General features: G+C 34.4%; 1 protein-coding gene across 1 annotated transcript in view; it reads left to right on the top strand.

Moving 5' to 3' along the window:
* Positions 1–9,643: 9,643 nt before the first annotated feature.
* The window catches only part of LOC123545069 (uncharacterized), a 43,575-nt gene continuing 39,781 nt past the window's right edge, over positions 9,644–13,437 (top strand). Inside the window, exon 1 of the mRNA XM_045331342.2 lies at positions 9,644–10,248. Coding sequence (XP_045187277.2) covers positions 9,910–10,248 — 339 coding nt within the window. The 5' untranslated portion in view covers positions 9,644–9,909. The remainder of the gene's footprint in view (positions 10,249–13,437) is intronic.

Below are 13,437 nucleotides of genomic sequence, written 5' to 3'. Positions count from 1 at the left end.
TTGAATCAATAAAATTATAACTTTACATTGATTTTAGGTTGAACCAATTTTCGAAAAAATATACATGAATAGTTAAAGTGCGTTTTATTCGCAAAAATTAATTTCATTGCAAGCGCTGGTCTGCATTTGTACTTCGCCATTGTTTCTTATCATCAAAAACATTTTGGACACAGCATTAGACGAATGTCTTCTTTGAGGACGGAAGATGTATTGACTTCCGGTGCCTATATTCCTTGTGGCGACGTATCAGTCAGCTATTTCCATGGCTGATGTTCTAACAGACACAATCATATATAAATATTACGCCATGACAATATATGTGATAATAAGTATGGTGCCTACAAGAATCTTCTGGCCAGTTTTCTTTTACTGCAACCACTGTCATTTTATCAGTGTCAACAACCACAGTAGAACATAACATTTTATATATAAATATTCCATGAAACTCATTTATGGTATTATCAAAACATTTTCTTGTCAGTACAGATTATTAATGTTAACACACTGTGTTGAAGATGTTGATATCAACCCTAGGAAGCAAATATGACTGCAACAAATCCATTCAAGTCGTGAAAACATGCCCACTTAAACTAGCTGATACCGATACTGTTAAAGTATGCATTGAATCGTTCTTTATATATATATGTCAGTTATCATGAAAACATATATAGGACCGACTGCAGCCGAAACGTCAAGACTGAAACGTCTTGGTCCGGGTAACGGAGTGGCTATTTTTCTTTAGCTTATCTCCGTTTTTCAACATTATTCTAGTTATGTATCGGCTGGTAGTTACCTCAGTTCTGTATCAATACTAACCTGTTCTCCGTAAGTAATTGCCAACTTTTAACATGAATAAGAAAGAGGTGGAGGACAAATAGTTTATAAAATCGACATACGAGAACATGAACCAACTTGTGATCCCTCGATTCGTAGTTCAGCGCAATCCCTAAAGAGCTAATCGGCCGGGCTATAGTAGAAGATTGCAAGCTAAAAGGGGTTTATTTATGAGGCAAGCTTTATTGCAACGCGAGTATAATTTCTATCACTATGGTAATGGTGTCATTATAAGGCAGTGCACATCTTTAACGTTCAAATTTGTTCTGTGGAATGACAAACAATAGTGATTAAAATTTCATTCCAATCACATTTATATGAATTGAAAAAAGTATTCAACAAAGGCTTGCTACACTACTCCAATACTCGAACCAATATAGTTATGGGAAAGTAACATTAGATCAAACTGATGAAAAGGAATAAAACATGAACAATCTAAAATCCTTTCATTTTAACTTGTGATATTTAATGAGTAAACTTGAATGTAATGCAAAACAGTGCCGTTACGATGCGTTCACTAATACTGGTCATCACAATACAGCAAAAGTATTGAAACGGGGTTTAGGGACATTATTAATTGGACACTGTAATTTATGATAAGTACGATATCAGGATATTCGCCGCGCAGACTAATTAAGAGCCAGACTTACACCTGATGTAAAGATACTGCAATTAATATAATTATGAATCTGTCTCATGTCCCATTACATGTATCGTTAGTAACAAATACAGATGAACTCTACATAAGGCCTACGAAAGGGAAATCGATACACCCTGCCGACCAGTCGTCGTTTTCCTAATTACGCATACTTTTGCACGTAAACATTCATAATTTTTCATTATTATTTTATTGGTCGCAGCTAATGTATCTGTGCAACTCATTACAAAGTCCGTAAGTGGAACTGACCAGCCATTCACAAGATGCCATAAGAACAAATGGGGGGTTAATACCGGTGTGAATTCCAATGACGTGCATTAACCGGCGTTAGACGAATGTGCATCATCCGTGCAAGTCATTTACAGAATAGATGTCTAGAATCGGACCCGTTACATTATCATCTATGGAATATCATTCAAAATGTAGAAGGAATTCTAACACGGACGGATTTGTTCCGCTATAAAATAAAGAAGACTGGAACTGTGACGATAAAGCATCAAAATTCCCGTTTGTACATCGCAATTGTTACATGTACTTCATTATAGTTTCAATCGACATTAAGGCCATACCAAATTGATTAATAGTTCTTCGGAAAATTTCAAAAAAAAAAGGAGCGAGCGAGCGAATTCTTTTCTTAATTTTGACTTTTTCAGAGGCGGTTAGATTTTACATGGAGCGAGCGATTTTTTTCCTCAACTTAGACCCTTTAAGAGGCGGATATGGGTATACATGAAGTGAACATTTCTTTAGAAATAAGACAGAAATCAAAAATTTACAGTGTGACTAACACAGTATATAGCTTATCTACATATTTAAAAGACTACATGAGTGCTTTTGCAAATAAATTCATGCCAAAACTCACTGAATCATTTTGTTTTTACTTTTTTTACAATTACTAAGGAATGAGTGTATTTCTTAAATTTTGATTTTTCTGTATAAATCAGAAGGCGTGCCCCTTTAACGGCAGAGGATGAGGCATATTTAAGACAAAACGGGCACCTGTGTGGAACCATATATCTTCATGAGCAACATTGTGCCCCTAGTGGAACTCGAACCCACAGAGGTGAGGGAATGTGATTTACCACTTGACCAATGAGACCAAACAGAGTAGGACATAGAAATGCTTTGACATTGCCCACATCCCGTGGGAGGGGAGGGGGGATAATTTCTGAATAGATCAGGCTAGCTAGCTTAAGTTTTTGTGGTAGAGGTTCATTTCAAGCAAAAATAATAACAATGGACAAAGAATGATCCCAATATGGCCACCCTTAAAAATGTTGTTTGCTGTGCTTTGATCGGCCTAGAATTTTAGAGTTGAGTAGGTACATTTTTTTGTTTTTCAGTTTATTTCTCTGTCAATACACATCCAATAAAGATGTAGACAGGGAAAATTTGGGTTACAATAGGGCAGATATTGTCAAAAGTAATTCTTATATTTTACACGACTTATTTGAAAAGCTAAACCATTTTTGAAATTAACTAAATGCATTTTGATAGAATATTTGACTATTGTAGTAAAAAAGTTACTTTCAAAAAGATTTGGGCTGAGACAAATTAATGGATTTGCAAACTGAGATCTGCAAACAAACATTGATTTAAGATTGCACTCCGCTTTGGCTCTGAACTGAACAAATGATAACAAATGGTTTGAAAAATTTATATCTGAACAATGATTATATGTTTAATCCGAATATTTGTAATTGCATCCTCGTGCATGTCTTAAAGTCGGGCTTGGTTCTTTTCACTGTATTGAACAATTCGCAGAACATGCCCACTTCATCACCCAGCACCACATCGATTGTCATGTGTATTGCAGTAGCATATTATGAAAGGAGCATGAATACGGATACACAAAAAAAAATGATTTAACTTAAAACTTCGCCAACCATAAAATGAAAATTCTGCAGACTTTGACAACCTTTAAATTACTTCAAAGATACATGTAGATATTAAGGATGAAAAGAACAATGAAGCAACGCAGGCGAAAACTGCTTGAACGGTCAGTGGCAGAGCAACGCTGCAATAGGATGTAACCAATTTGATGCGCACGTAAATCACTCCTAAACACCAAGTCAGCTAACAGCAGTATAAATGAAACTATCTCATCAGGTGAATCTTCATATCGTATGGTACGAGGAATTAATATGTATCCAGAAAATGCACACAAATTATTATAGATGTATCCCATCCTTGCATAGACAGACTGCACATCCTTAATAGAATAATATAGAGACAAAACAGAGAAAGGAATTAATAATGATGGATCGCCGACTTGGCGTATGAAAACGCACATACGAATACATAGCGTTACAGTATCTTTCATTAAGTTACATTGACTTCACAAACATTTTATGTTTTCTAAACTGATACCGCCCCCCCCCTTTAAATGATATCATTGACTTTAATTAATGTATGATTATAATACATAATAATTAAACGAAGGAAATTTATATTAGTTACAGAAATAGAAAATGAAACGTTTTTTGCAAAATATTGGACGAACACGTTCTTACTGTTTTGTAAGTCATAACGTTATCTATTAGTTTTCTCATACAATTTATGACAAAAATTGATGGAAATCAAAATTTTGCTTGCAGAAACCGTTACATCAGTAACTATATTTTTATCGTCACTTTAAGTGCTGTATGTGTAGCTGTGTAATTTTCCTGTTGGATTTTTGTCCTTTTATGTTCAAGGATAACATAGACGTCAAGGCGTTTATGCAATGCGGTAACGATATATTAGACGATATATTAGACAAAGTCGTATATTTCAGCCTAAGTTGTTGTTAAATGGAAGTGCATTGTGTAGGAGAAACAACCAGGAAACATGAATGGTGATCTACAGTTTCATGTTGCTGACTACATTGTCTTAACTTTGCTTCTCATCATCTTAACTGTCATTGGGAAATATCTTCCACACAATTGTTCTAGTTTCTTTGTTGCACCCAGTGAAATTAACAAGCACGTATGAGATAGGTCTAACAATATTAATGGAGATATATGATAATTGTATCCAAGCGTTAAAAGAAAGGTGACAGTAACTAAAGAATTTTATAAAACTCTGACAGTTCCTTTAGTGTCGGCTGTTTCGAAATGTTGAAAAAGCATACGGAAGGTTAAATAGTATTACAGTGCAAGGACTGTCGTTAAGTAAAATGATTTAAGAATATATTTAACGGAAAATCAGTGTGGCCTATACCATAGTTTGCACGTAAGAGCAATAACATCGAAACGAGCACAGCTTTTATCACGATGCAAATCATCTAATGATGTGTATGATTGAATGAACGTTTTTTTAGGAGAAAATGCTGTAGTCCTAGAAGTTAAGAACGGTTTACAATCTTTCAGTTAACAATCGTTTGATTGAACGAGGAACTATAAATGATTTGAAATTTAAAGTCTCCAACCAGAAAGGTTCACGATTTCATTGAAAAGTCACTCCACTGAAATTACTTACCTTGATTTAAGGGTCGCTTTTAATCCGTAATTGATAGGAAGCTTACATGAGATCAAAATCGTATCATTAACTGATTTCATGGCATCTTAAACTTCAAAAGAAAAGCGTATAAACCAAATAGGTATATTGATAATAATTAAAATATTTATGGAGGTATAGTTACTTGTCAAAGACTTACATGTCTTTCCAACTTGTATAAAGCAGTGATGTCTAAGTGCATGGCTATATTTATTTCTAGAAATTGTATAGTTATATTCTTAATACACAGTGCTACAGAATAACACACAACTGAAATCTACGCTTTTCCATTGAAGTGTTATGAGTTAAGAGTTATAAGTTATCTTCATTAACATTTTCTTTAGGTTATCATTTACGCCAAAAGCTATGATAATCCTATAATCCTGTTAGGGTGAATATGTCTCCTTTTCTTGTAAGAATTATGTGCTTCAGTCAACAGACATTTTTAAGTAAATTGTTATCGAATTTTAATTAAAAATGACTTAAGTTCGCTTTCCAGTCAGTCTCCTAAATTGCTATGCATAACTAAGTAAACTCATGTTATTATTATTATTATATCAGATTTATATAGCGCCCTTTTCATGATAAACACGTTCAAAGGCGGTTTACATATAGCAAACGCAGCCACACAGGGCGCGAAATTCATCCTCTATTAGTACAGACCCAAAGCGATCTGACCACAGGGACAGAGTGAGATAAAGCCCGCCAGAACAGATAGAGAGAAATCCGTTTTAGATACAGGCCTGTCCGGCTAACTTAGCCTCTTTGCGAATAGACAGTCTGGTTTAGCACCGATATACGCGAAGCCGTCTTTCCAGGGAAGAACCAGTACAGGCCTCTTAGATAGGTGGTAGACACTCAAGAACATCTCAGAAATTGCCAGTGCCTGACCGGGTGTCAGATTGCTTTCCGGTACGGTGTTTGTTCATGTGTTTCAAGTGGTTCATTTTCACAAAGCTAATGTCTACTCATGTATCCTCGTATATTATAACTGATACACTAATTAGATGTATAGCTTGGAAATTGCAAGAGTAATATTTAATTATCAAGAGGAACATTACAATTAGCACAACAACTAGCTTTTATCATTTAGAAGTGTACATGTATTTACTGCAAGTAAGTTTAAAGTTAACGTATACATGAAAAGACCCATGTTGGCATTTATCTTCATGAATTGTCTGGATCAAACAAAAGCTGCTAGTACTTCACTCATGTTCTGAGCGTACACGGAATCGTGTGGTAGGGCGTTTGCAACATATAACATTATTACATATTACTTTTCATATAAATCGCCGGTCGATAACTTGTGCTATTGACTGTCTATAGTTCAACACAAACTTTTGCCAGGCTTGAAGGAAGAAAATCAAGAAAATATATTTCAGATGTCAAGTTATAAACACGTACTGTCGTTGCAATATTCTCGACATTGCATTAGTTTCTTAATTAAAATAACATTTTAACATATTAATACAGAGCAATTTGAAAACGGAGATACATGATATCAGTTATGCATGCGTACGAAATAGCACTTTGAGTCTTAACTATATATTAGGATAGATCTTGGTCAGCTGCAGTTATTATGGCTATGGACAGCAAAATGGGAAATATTCTATTTTCTATTTCAAATCAGTATATGCTTAATCTGCTGCCTTACCTGCATCATTCAAACCGCACACGAGTCGGATTAGCTTTGAATGAAACATGGATAGCCCTACAGACCTCCGTCCCATGTCCTAACCTCTAGAAACAACGCTTTCAATTTATCCACAATGGGACATAGCTAATCTGATTCCACACTTCATCTTCTACTTCAATTTGCTTGCTCGTCAAAATTCGCAAGTAGATGTGCACTAAAAAGAGTAATGGAATGGCGTATTCTTTAGTCTGCCTGTTAATTTTGAAATTAAAATGATGTTTCAAAGGGTCACGACACATTATGCCGAAAAGACAACGGACACAAGAAAGGCGTTCGACATCTTCGAATTCGTTATGTTCAAACATGGCTATGGCATATATTTTTTTATTGAATAATATATCAAATGATATTTATTTTAGATATCCAATGGCCATCTTTCACTAAAATATTTTATCTTCAGGTATTTACTTCAAATGCAGAAAATCCTCATTAAATGTATTTAACTTTACTAAAACTATAAATTTATTTACTTTTGTGTGTAAAGCTACATTCATAATTAACTGTCATGCAATAACAGTTGATTGTTAAAAGAACTTCCATTTTTTAGCTGCTGTACACATTTATACTGTTTAGCTATACATGTATTCAGTGTGTACTATTTTAAACCAAATGCATGTTACTGTTAATATTGTTAACTTTATATTTACATAAACTATATGCAGTAGATGTTCATGTTTTCAGATATGAAATTTGGATCTAATAAACCTTTAAATTAAATTTTCAATGATGTTTATATGATCCAGAAATCAATCAACATTTGTTTACATACTAAAACAGGTGTATGATCAACTATATCACTGTAGCAGGACTACAGTGTATATGGTCACAATGTTATTGCTCGTTAAGATTCAGTAAAGACATGTCCGTACACAATTCAAACATATACTATTAAAGGTCCACATCCAAATCCAAAACGGCAAATCGTAGTAATACTTTATGTACATTTTTATATTATAAAACACGTAAATTTGTTGCTTCCCTTCTAAATAGACCACGAATAAAGTCAAAAGGTGACCCTACGTGTTTTTCTCCGATTTCAAAGCGGAAGTAGCCATTGATGACAATACAAAAGTGAATAAAATATTTCAAGTTACCTGCAACTTTGACTTTCTGGTACTGGTCACTTACATCTAAATGTCTCTTATTATTTTGGTTATCCTCATGGGGAATGGAACTGTCTATCTTTAATATTCATACTTCAAAGGGACATAGGAGACTAACGCCTTAGATCGCAACATTCATAAAATTAGGAAAGTAAGGTATTGTCTCAGATTATCAATTAATATTTTTACATTTTCAACATGATTTAATGTCGATTTGTACCAGAAAGAGTTCTTCTTGCAAAAAGGTAAATACGAGTGCTTACATTTTACATTTAGCATTGTTTGGTTTCATTTCATGTATTCAGTTACCTACATTATGCATAATGCGTATGTGTAATGCGCATATTATTGTATAGGAATATTTTGATACGACGGTCATAGCTCGGTTTTATGTGTTTTGCAAATAATTGCATTTAGCCATTGTTTATGATGATTCTGGCACAAACCTGCTGTTTTGTCACTTTCGAAGGTTTTACCAAGAGGGAAAACGTTCCATACCAGACTGATTCTCTCGCTCACTGTACTTTTTCCAAAAAGGGAAAATGAATGTTTCATGGCGAAACATAGAACTATGTCATCTGCCAATCATTTTGGCCCTAAATCGGAAATCCTAGCAAAATCAATTATTACTGAACTAGTATTCGCTGACACGTTTAAAAAGTAATAGAGTAGTTAAAATGACGTACATTAATGTTTATTTAGGCAACGGGAGACCGAGTTCCTGAAAGATTAGTTACATTTCTTCTTCACAATTTAAGTTATAATAACGTAAACACATGTTTAATCAATGCTTTAGTTTTAATGTCCTAAGAATCACTCTTTAATCTCGTCCTAACTGTCCAGATGCCAAAAGGTCTCTCGAAAAATGCATATTTTCTCCTTTTCCCTAAAATCAATCTACTTTAAGTTTTGTGTAAATGTTAACAACCGATTTGCAATATAAGGCTGAATGGGGGTTTCTTTTATTTGATTACTTATACAGTTTAAATGTTATTTAAGAAATAATAAATCTGTTCCTATATTTTATCAGTTAATAAAATATGGGCAGGAGTTTGGATGCGTAATAATTAAATTACGAGTGCGTAGCACGAGTGATTTAGTTATTGGTATCCAAACGACTGCCCATGTTTTATTAATTGATAAAATTATTGGAACATATTTATTATTTCGATTCTAACAACGCAAATAATTCGCATTTTACAGTACTACATTTTCAGCGTAATACGTCATTCGGGTCATATGCTGTTACAATTTACCCCCTATGGTTAGAAAGTGTTGCATAGCCAATGGAACGTATAGATATTTGTTTGTTTTTTATCAGAATTTTGAGAAGTATTCATCAATTAGTAATCTAACAGCTCGCAAACTAATTATGAATAGAATCATCAAATTAGGCTAGTTGACCCTGTGTAACTAGTGACGAGCTTAACTTTTATATGACGTCACATCATTATGACGTCATACTTTATGTCATACATTTATGACGTCACCGCTGAATCATAATTAAACTAATTGAATTCGCTCGTAGAGATCAGAACGTGTTTTAAGGACATACACATAAGTCAGTATGACTTTTTATTATATTTATGTTTTTGAAATGTTGTTTTCAACGGTTTGGCCCTGAAATAATTCGTATGTAATGGAACTGAAGTAGAATCTCTTATGTTACAATCATAGGGGGGTGAAATGTAACAGCCAACCATATTTTATCGTAGATTCATGTATAGGCGATTTCGCTATATCTTTATATAGCAATTGCTGCGGATCGTGTTAGAATACTTATTAGTTACTTCAATTAATATATAGTTATTATACATTCTAATTAAAAACGGAGATTCACCATCACGAAGTAAGACATGTACCGTAATTCAAACTAGGTTAGATACAGATATGGAAAACCAAAACGATGTTTTTCAATTTTGTTTTAAAAGTCGTAACGTTATCTGTTAGGGTTTTCGAATAAAATGTAAAAAAGAAATTGGTGAGAAACTAAGATATTGCCAGCAAGAACAATTGCACCAGTAGCTACCTTTAACTTGACTTTATTCTCTTCAACGCAGTAACGGAAAATATTATAGCTTGCGTTGTTGTTAAATGGAACACAGTTTCTACTTAAATGTGAACAGAAACAACCAGGAATAATGAATGGTGATCTACAGTTTCATGTTGCTGACTACATTGTCATGGCTTTGTTCCTCATAATCTCATCAGCCATTGGGATATACTATGGATTTTGCAAAAGACAGAAAACAACAGAAGAATATCTTCTAGGAGGAAGAAATATGCATCTACTTCCGGTGTCTATATCGTTGATGGTTACGTATCAATCGGCAATTTCCGTTATGGGTGTTCCAACAGAAGTATACATGTACGATACCATGATGGTCTATGGATGGATAGCTATAATGCTAACAAATATCTTCCAGGCGTTTGCGCTAGTTCCTTTATTACATCCACTGAAACTAACAAGCGCGTATGAGGTATGTCCTTTTATAAATGTAAATGTAGGATATTAAGTCTTTAACTCACAAGCAAAACTCATATTAACATACAAATGCCCATGCTATGTTACGAAATGAAAACGATAGGTCTTGTACCAATTTAATCAAAGTAGCCAATATCATATTTCTTTCAAATGTGAATATTTGCGCTCTGAGATAACAATAACATCGAAGTGAGCTTTACGGTTAGGCGAATACAATCAATATTAAAATGATCTTTTTTAAAGATATTTTAACGAAATATACTGGTATCCACAGAATTTATTGCGCCCTTTTTTGGAAGAAAATGCTACTGTTTGTAACCTAGGAAGGAAGGCAAATGAATCAATACTTAATTGCAAAATATGCTGATACGAGGCTCTTTAAATCACTTCTTAGAAATTCAAGACTAGCTTGCAAATCAAAAACTGATGACACAGCATTAGCATCTTAAAATCTGCACTTAGAAGTTGTGATATTTATAAAATTGATCGAAACATGTTTTGTTCGTTTAGGCAGGTATAACGTTCTATCTCTTTGTCTGCCAAATATCCCGGCGAAATCTCCGTTACTTCCGAAAATACGACTAGGTCACCAGGTCAGATCAAAGGAAATGCTTGTTAACAGTCTAGAGGCCACATTTATGACATATCTTCATGAAACTTGGTCAGTCTGTTTATCATGATGACTCCTAAGCATAGTTCAAACCTGAGTCATATGGGGTCAAAAAAAGGTCACCCGATCAAATCAACGACAAAGCTTGTTTACACTATTGAGGCCACATTTATGACCCTATCTTCATGAAGCTTGGTCAGAATGTTTATCTTGGTGATTCCTAGGCCAAGTTTGAAACTGGGTCATGCTGGGTCAGAAACTAGGTCACCCGCTCAAATCAAAGGAAAAGCTTGTTAACACTCTAAAGGCCATATTTATAACCCTATCTTCATGAAACTTTGTAAGAATGTTTATCTTGATGATTCCTAGGCCAAGTTCGAAACTGGGTCATGTGGGGTCAAAAACTAGGTCACCACTCAAATCAAAGGAAAAGTTTGTTAACACTATAGAGGCCACATTTATGACCCTATATTCATGAAACTTGGTCAGAATGTTTATCTTGATGATTACAAGGTCAAGTTTTACAGGTGAGCAATATAGGGTCATCATGACCCTCTAGTTTAGATTTACATCTCTCTATTTATGACAATATTATACATACCAAAATATATGACAAGACAGAGGATTGCAAATTTCCTCCATTTTGATGGGCATGTTCCCAAGGCTAATCTTATGAGATATATATTTCTCAGTTAATTCTGTTTGCCAGTGTGTAGTCATGTTAAGGATTTCAATTAACGTAATCAATACAATGCAAGAAGGTATTTCAAAACCCTATCCGCTTTTTATTTTACAAACTTTGTAAGATTTTGGGTCAGGGTAATTTTCAAACTGTATTTGGTAAATTTATAAAACGTTTTATTAACCCTTCCATGCTGGACACGACTGATTCTGCCTTTGCGACCAGTGTAGATCATGATCTGCACTGTTCGCTATTCAGCCAGTATCTTTTTGGTAAGCACCCCTTTTAACAGTTGATGGTACTGTCCAAATGTGAAGATGGACAAGCATTATAGAAATTTAGCAGGGTAAGAGTTAATAGAGATTATGACCCAACTGGTTTGAGACACACCGTATGTTTGGTGTTCAGCCCTTTTAGAGTTGGACGCTACGCTTCCCTTTTTGATTGTGTCTGGCGGAAGAGGAAGATGACTATATGATAGGCAGTTTTTAAATCCCACCGGGACTGAATTGTTTTGAAGTCTTCTGACCTGTTTCCTCGGACCCTTAAAAGTGTTTTTCTTGATGCTCCGTCTTCTGCAAAGGCACTGAGTACATGCGTTTTTGGTTCTTGAGGTTTGCTTTTTATATAAATTTACAAAAGCATTTTTGTGTTTTACATGCCATGCTTCTGTTGCCATTGCGTGTGTTAGGGATTCACCTGGCCTGACGAGGATTACTTTTATTTACACTGTCCCGTGACTTTGGAACATGGTGGGGATAAGAGGGTGGTTAGGTGCTCACCATAGACCAGTTTAAGGTCCCCAGTGTTGTTTTTGCTACTGACCGTTCCAAGGCGGTGCCTTACTGTGTTCCTTTATTTGATCGTTTCGTCTTCGTGTGTTTGTTTTGTGTGTGTGTGTGTATGTGTGTGCGTGCGTGTGCGTGTGTTGGTCGTGTGCTCGTCCGCGTGCTGTGAATTGCCGTTTGGGGAGGCTGCGTTTTTGGAACGTGGCATTCCCTGTTGGATATTTATTCTTGTTTGTGAAGGTATTTTTCAATTACTATACTAACTTTAAAAATGTAGGTAATTTAATTAATCGATGTCATAAAGCGGTAATACATTGCTACGGAGTCTATCAAATATTTTTCTTCAAACAAAAGGCAAAAAGATCAAACAAACACAATACAATTAAACAATTTTATATATCCACATGTATATGACATACCCGTTATCTTTATCTATTTTTGATTGCAAGAAGGTAAAACGTTATTACCATAACAAAGAAGGTACTCTGTATGTAATATATTGCAATATAAAACTGGATATAAATTATAATATCCCTTTTATAATATCCCTTTGATATTTATTGCTTTTTATCTTGTCTTAAAATCTAAGGTCGAGAAGGGAATATTGTCGAATTTGATCTAGCTATAACACTCTGTATTAAATCAAAGTGATTTGGCAACTCTCAATGTTTAATCACACATTTTACTTATTTTCGGGTGACATAAATTTAAATAGAAATAGAAGTTTGTTACGAAAATGTTTCCCATTAATTGGAATTACGTCTTACTGGGATTTATGTTCACATTTTCAGTTTCAATAGGATTATATCATTCGGTTGTATCACCAAAGAGAAATATAATCGATTATTTTCTAGACAGGAGACGAATAAAGCTGATCCCTGTTGCAGTTTCAATATTTATGTCCTGCCAGTCGGGATTAAATATATTTTACGTAGTTGGAGATGTTTTCGTTTATGACACTATTATTCTATATGTGATTATTGCATATGGTATCGCACATTTGTTTCAGTGTTTCGCTATTGTTCCTTTTACTACATCCTCTTGGAATTATTTGTCAATGAGGTTGGGTTTGTAAAATCTGTAAACATTCAACTTTCAGTAATT

This window comes from Mercenaria mercenaria, chromosome 1 (genome assembly GCF_021730395.1).
Source record: "Mercenaria mercenaria strain notata chromosome 1, MADL_Memer_1, whole genome shotgun sequence".
NCBI lineage: Eukaryota > Metazoa > Mollusca > Bivalvia > Venerida > Veneridae > Mercenaria > Mercenaria mercenaria.
The sequence above is the reverse complement of the archived record's forward strand: the minus strand, read 5'-3'. Positions and strand labels throughout refer to the sequence as shown.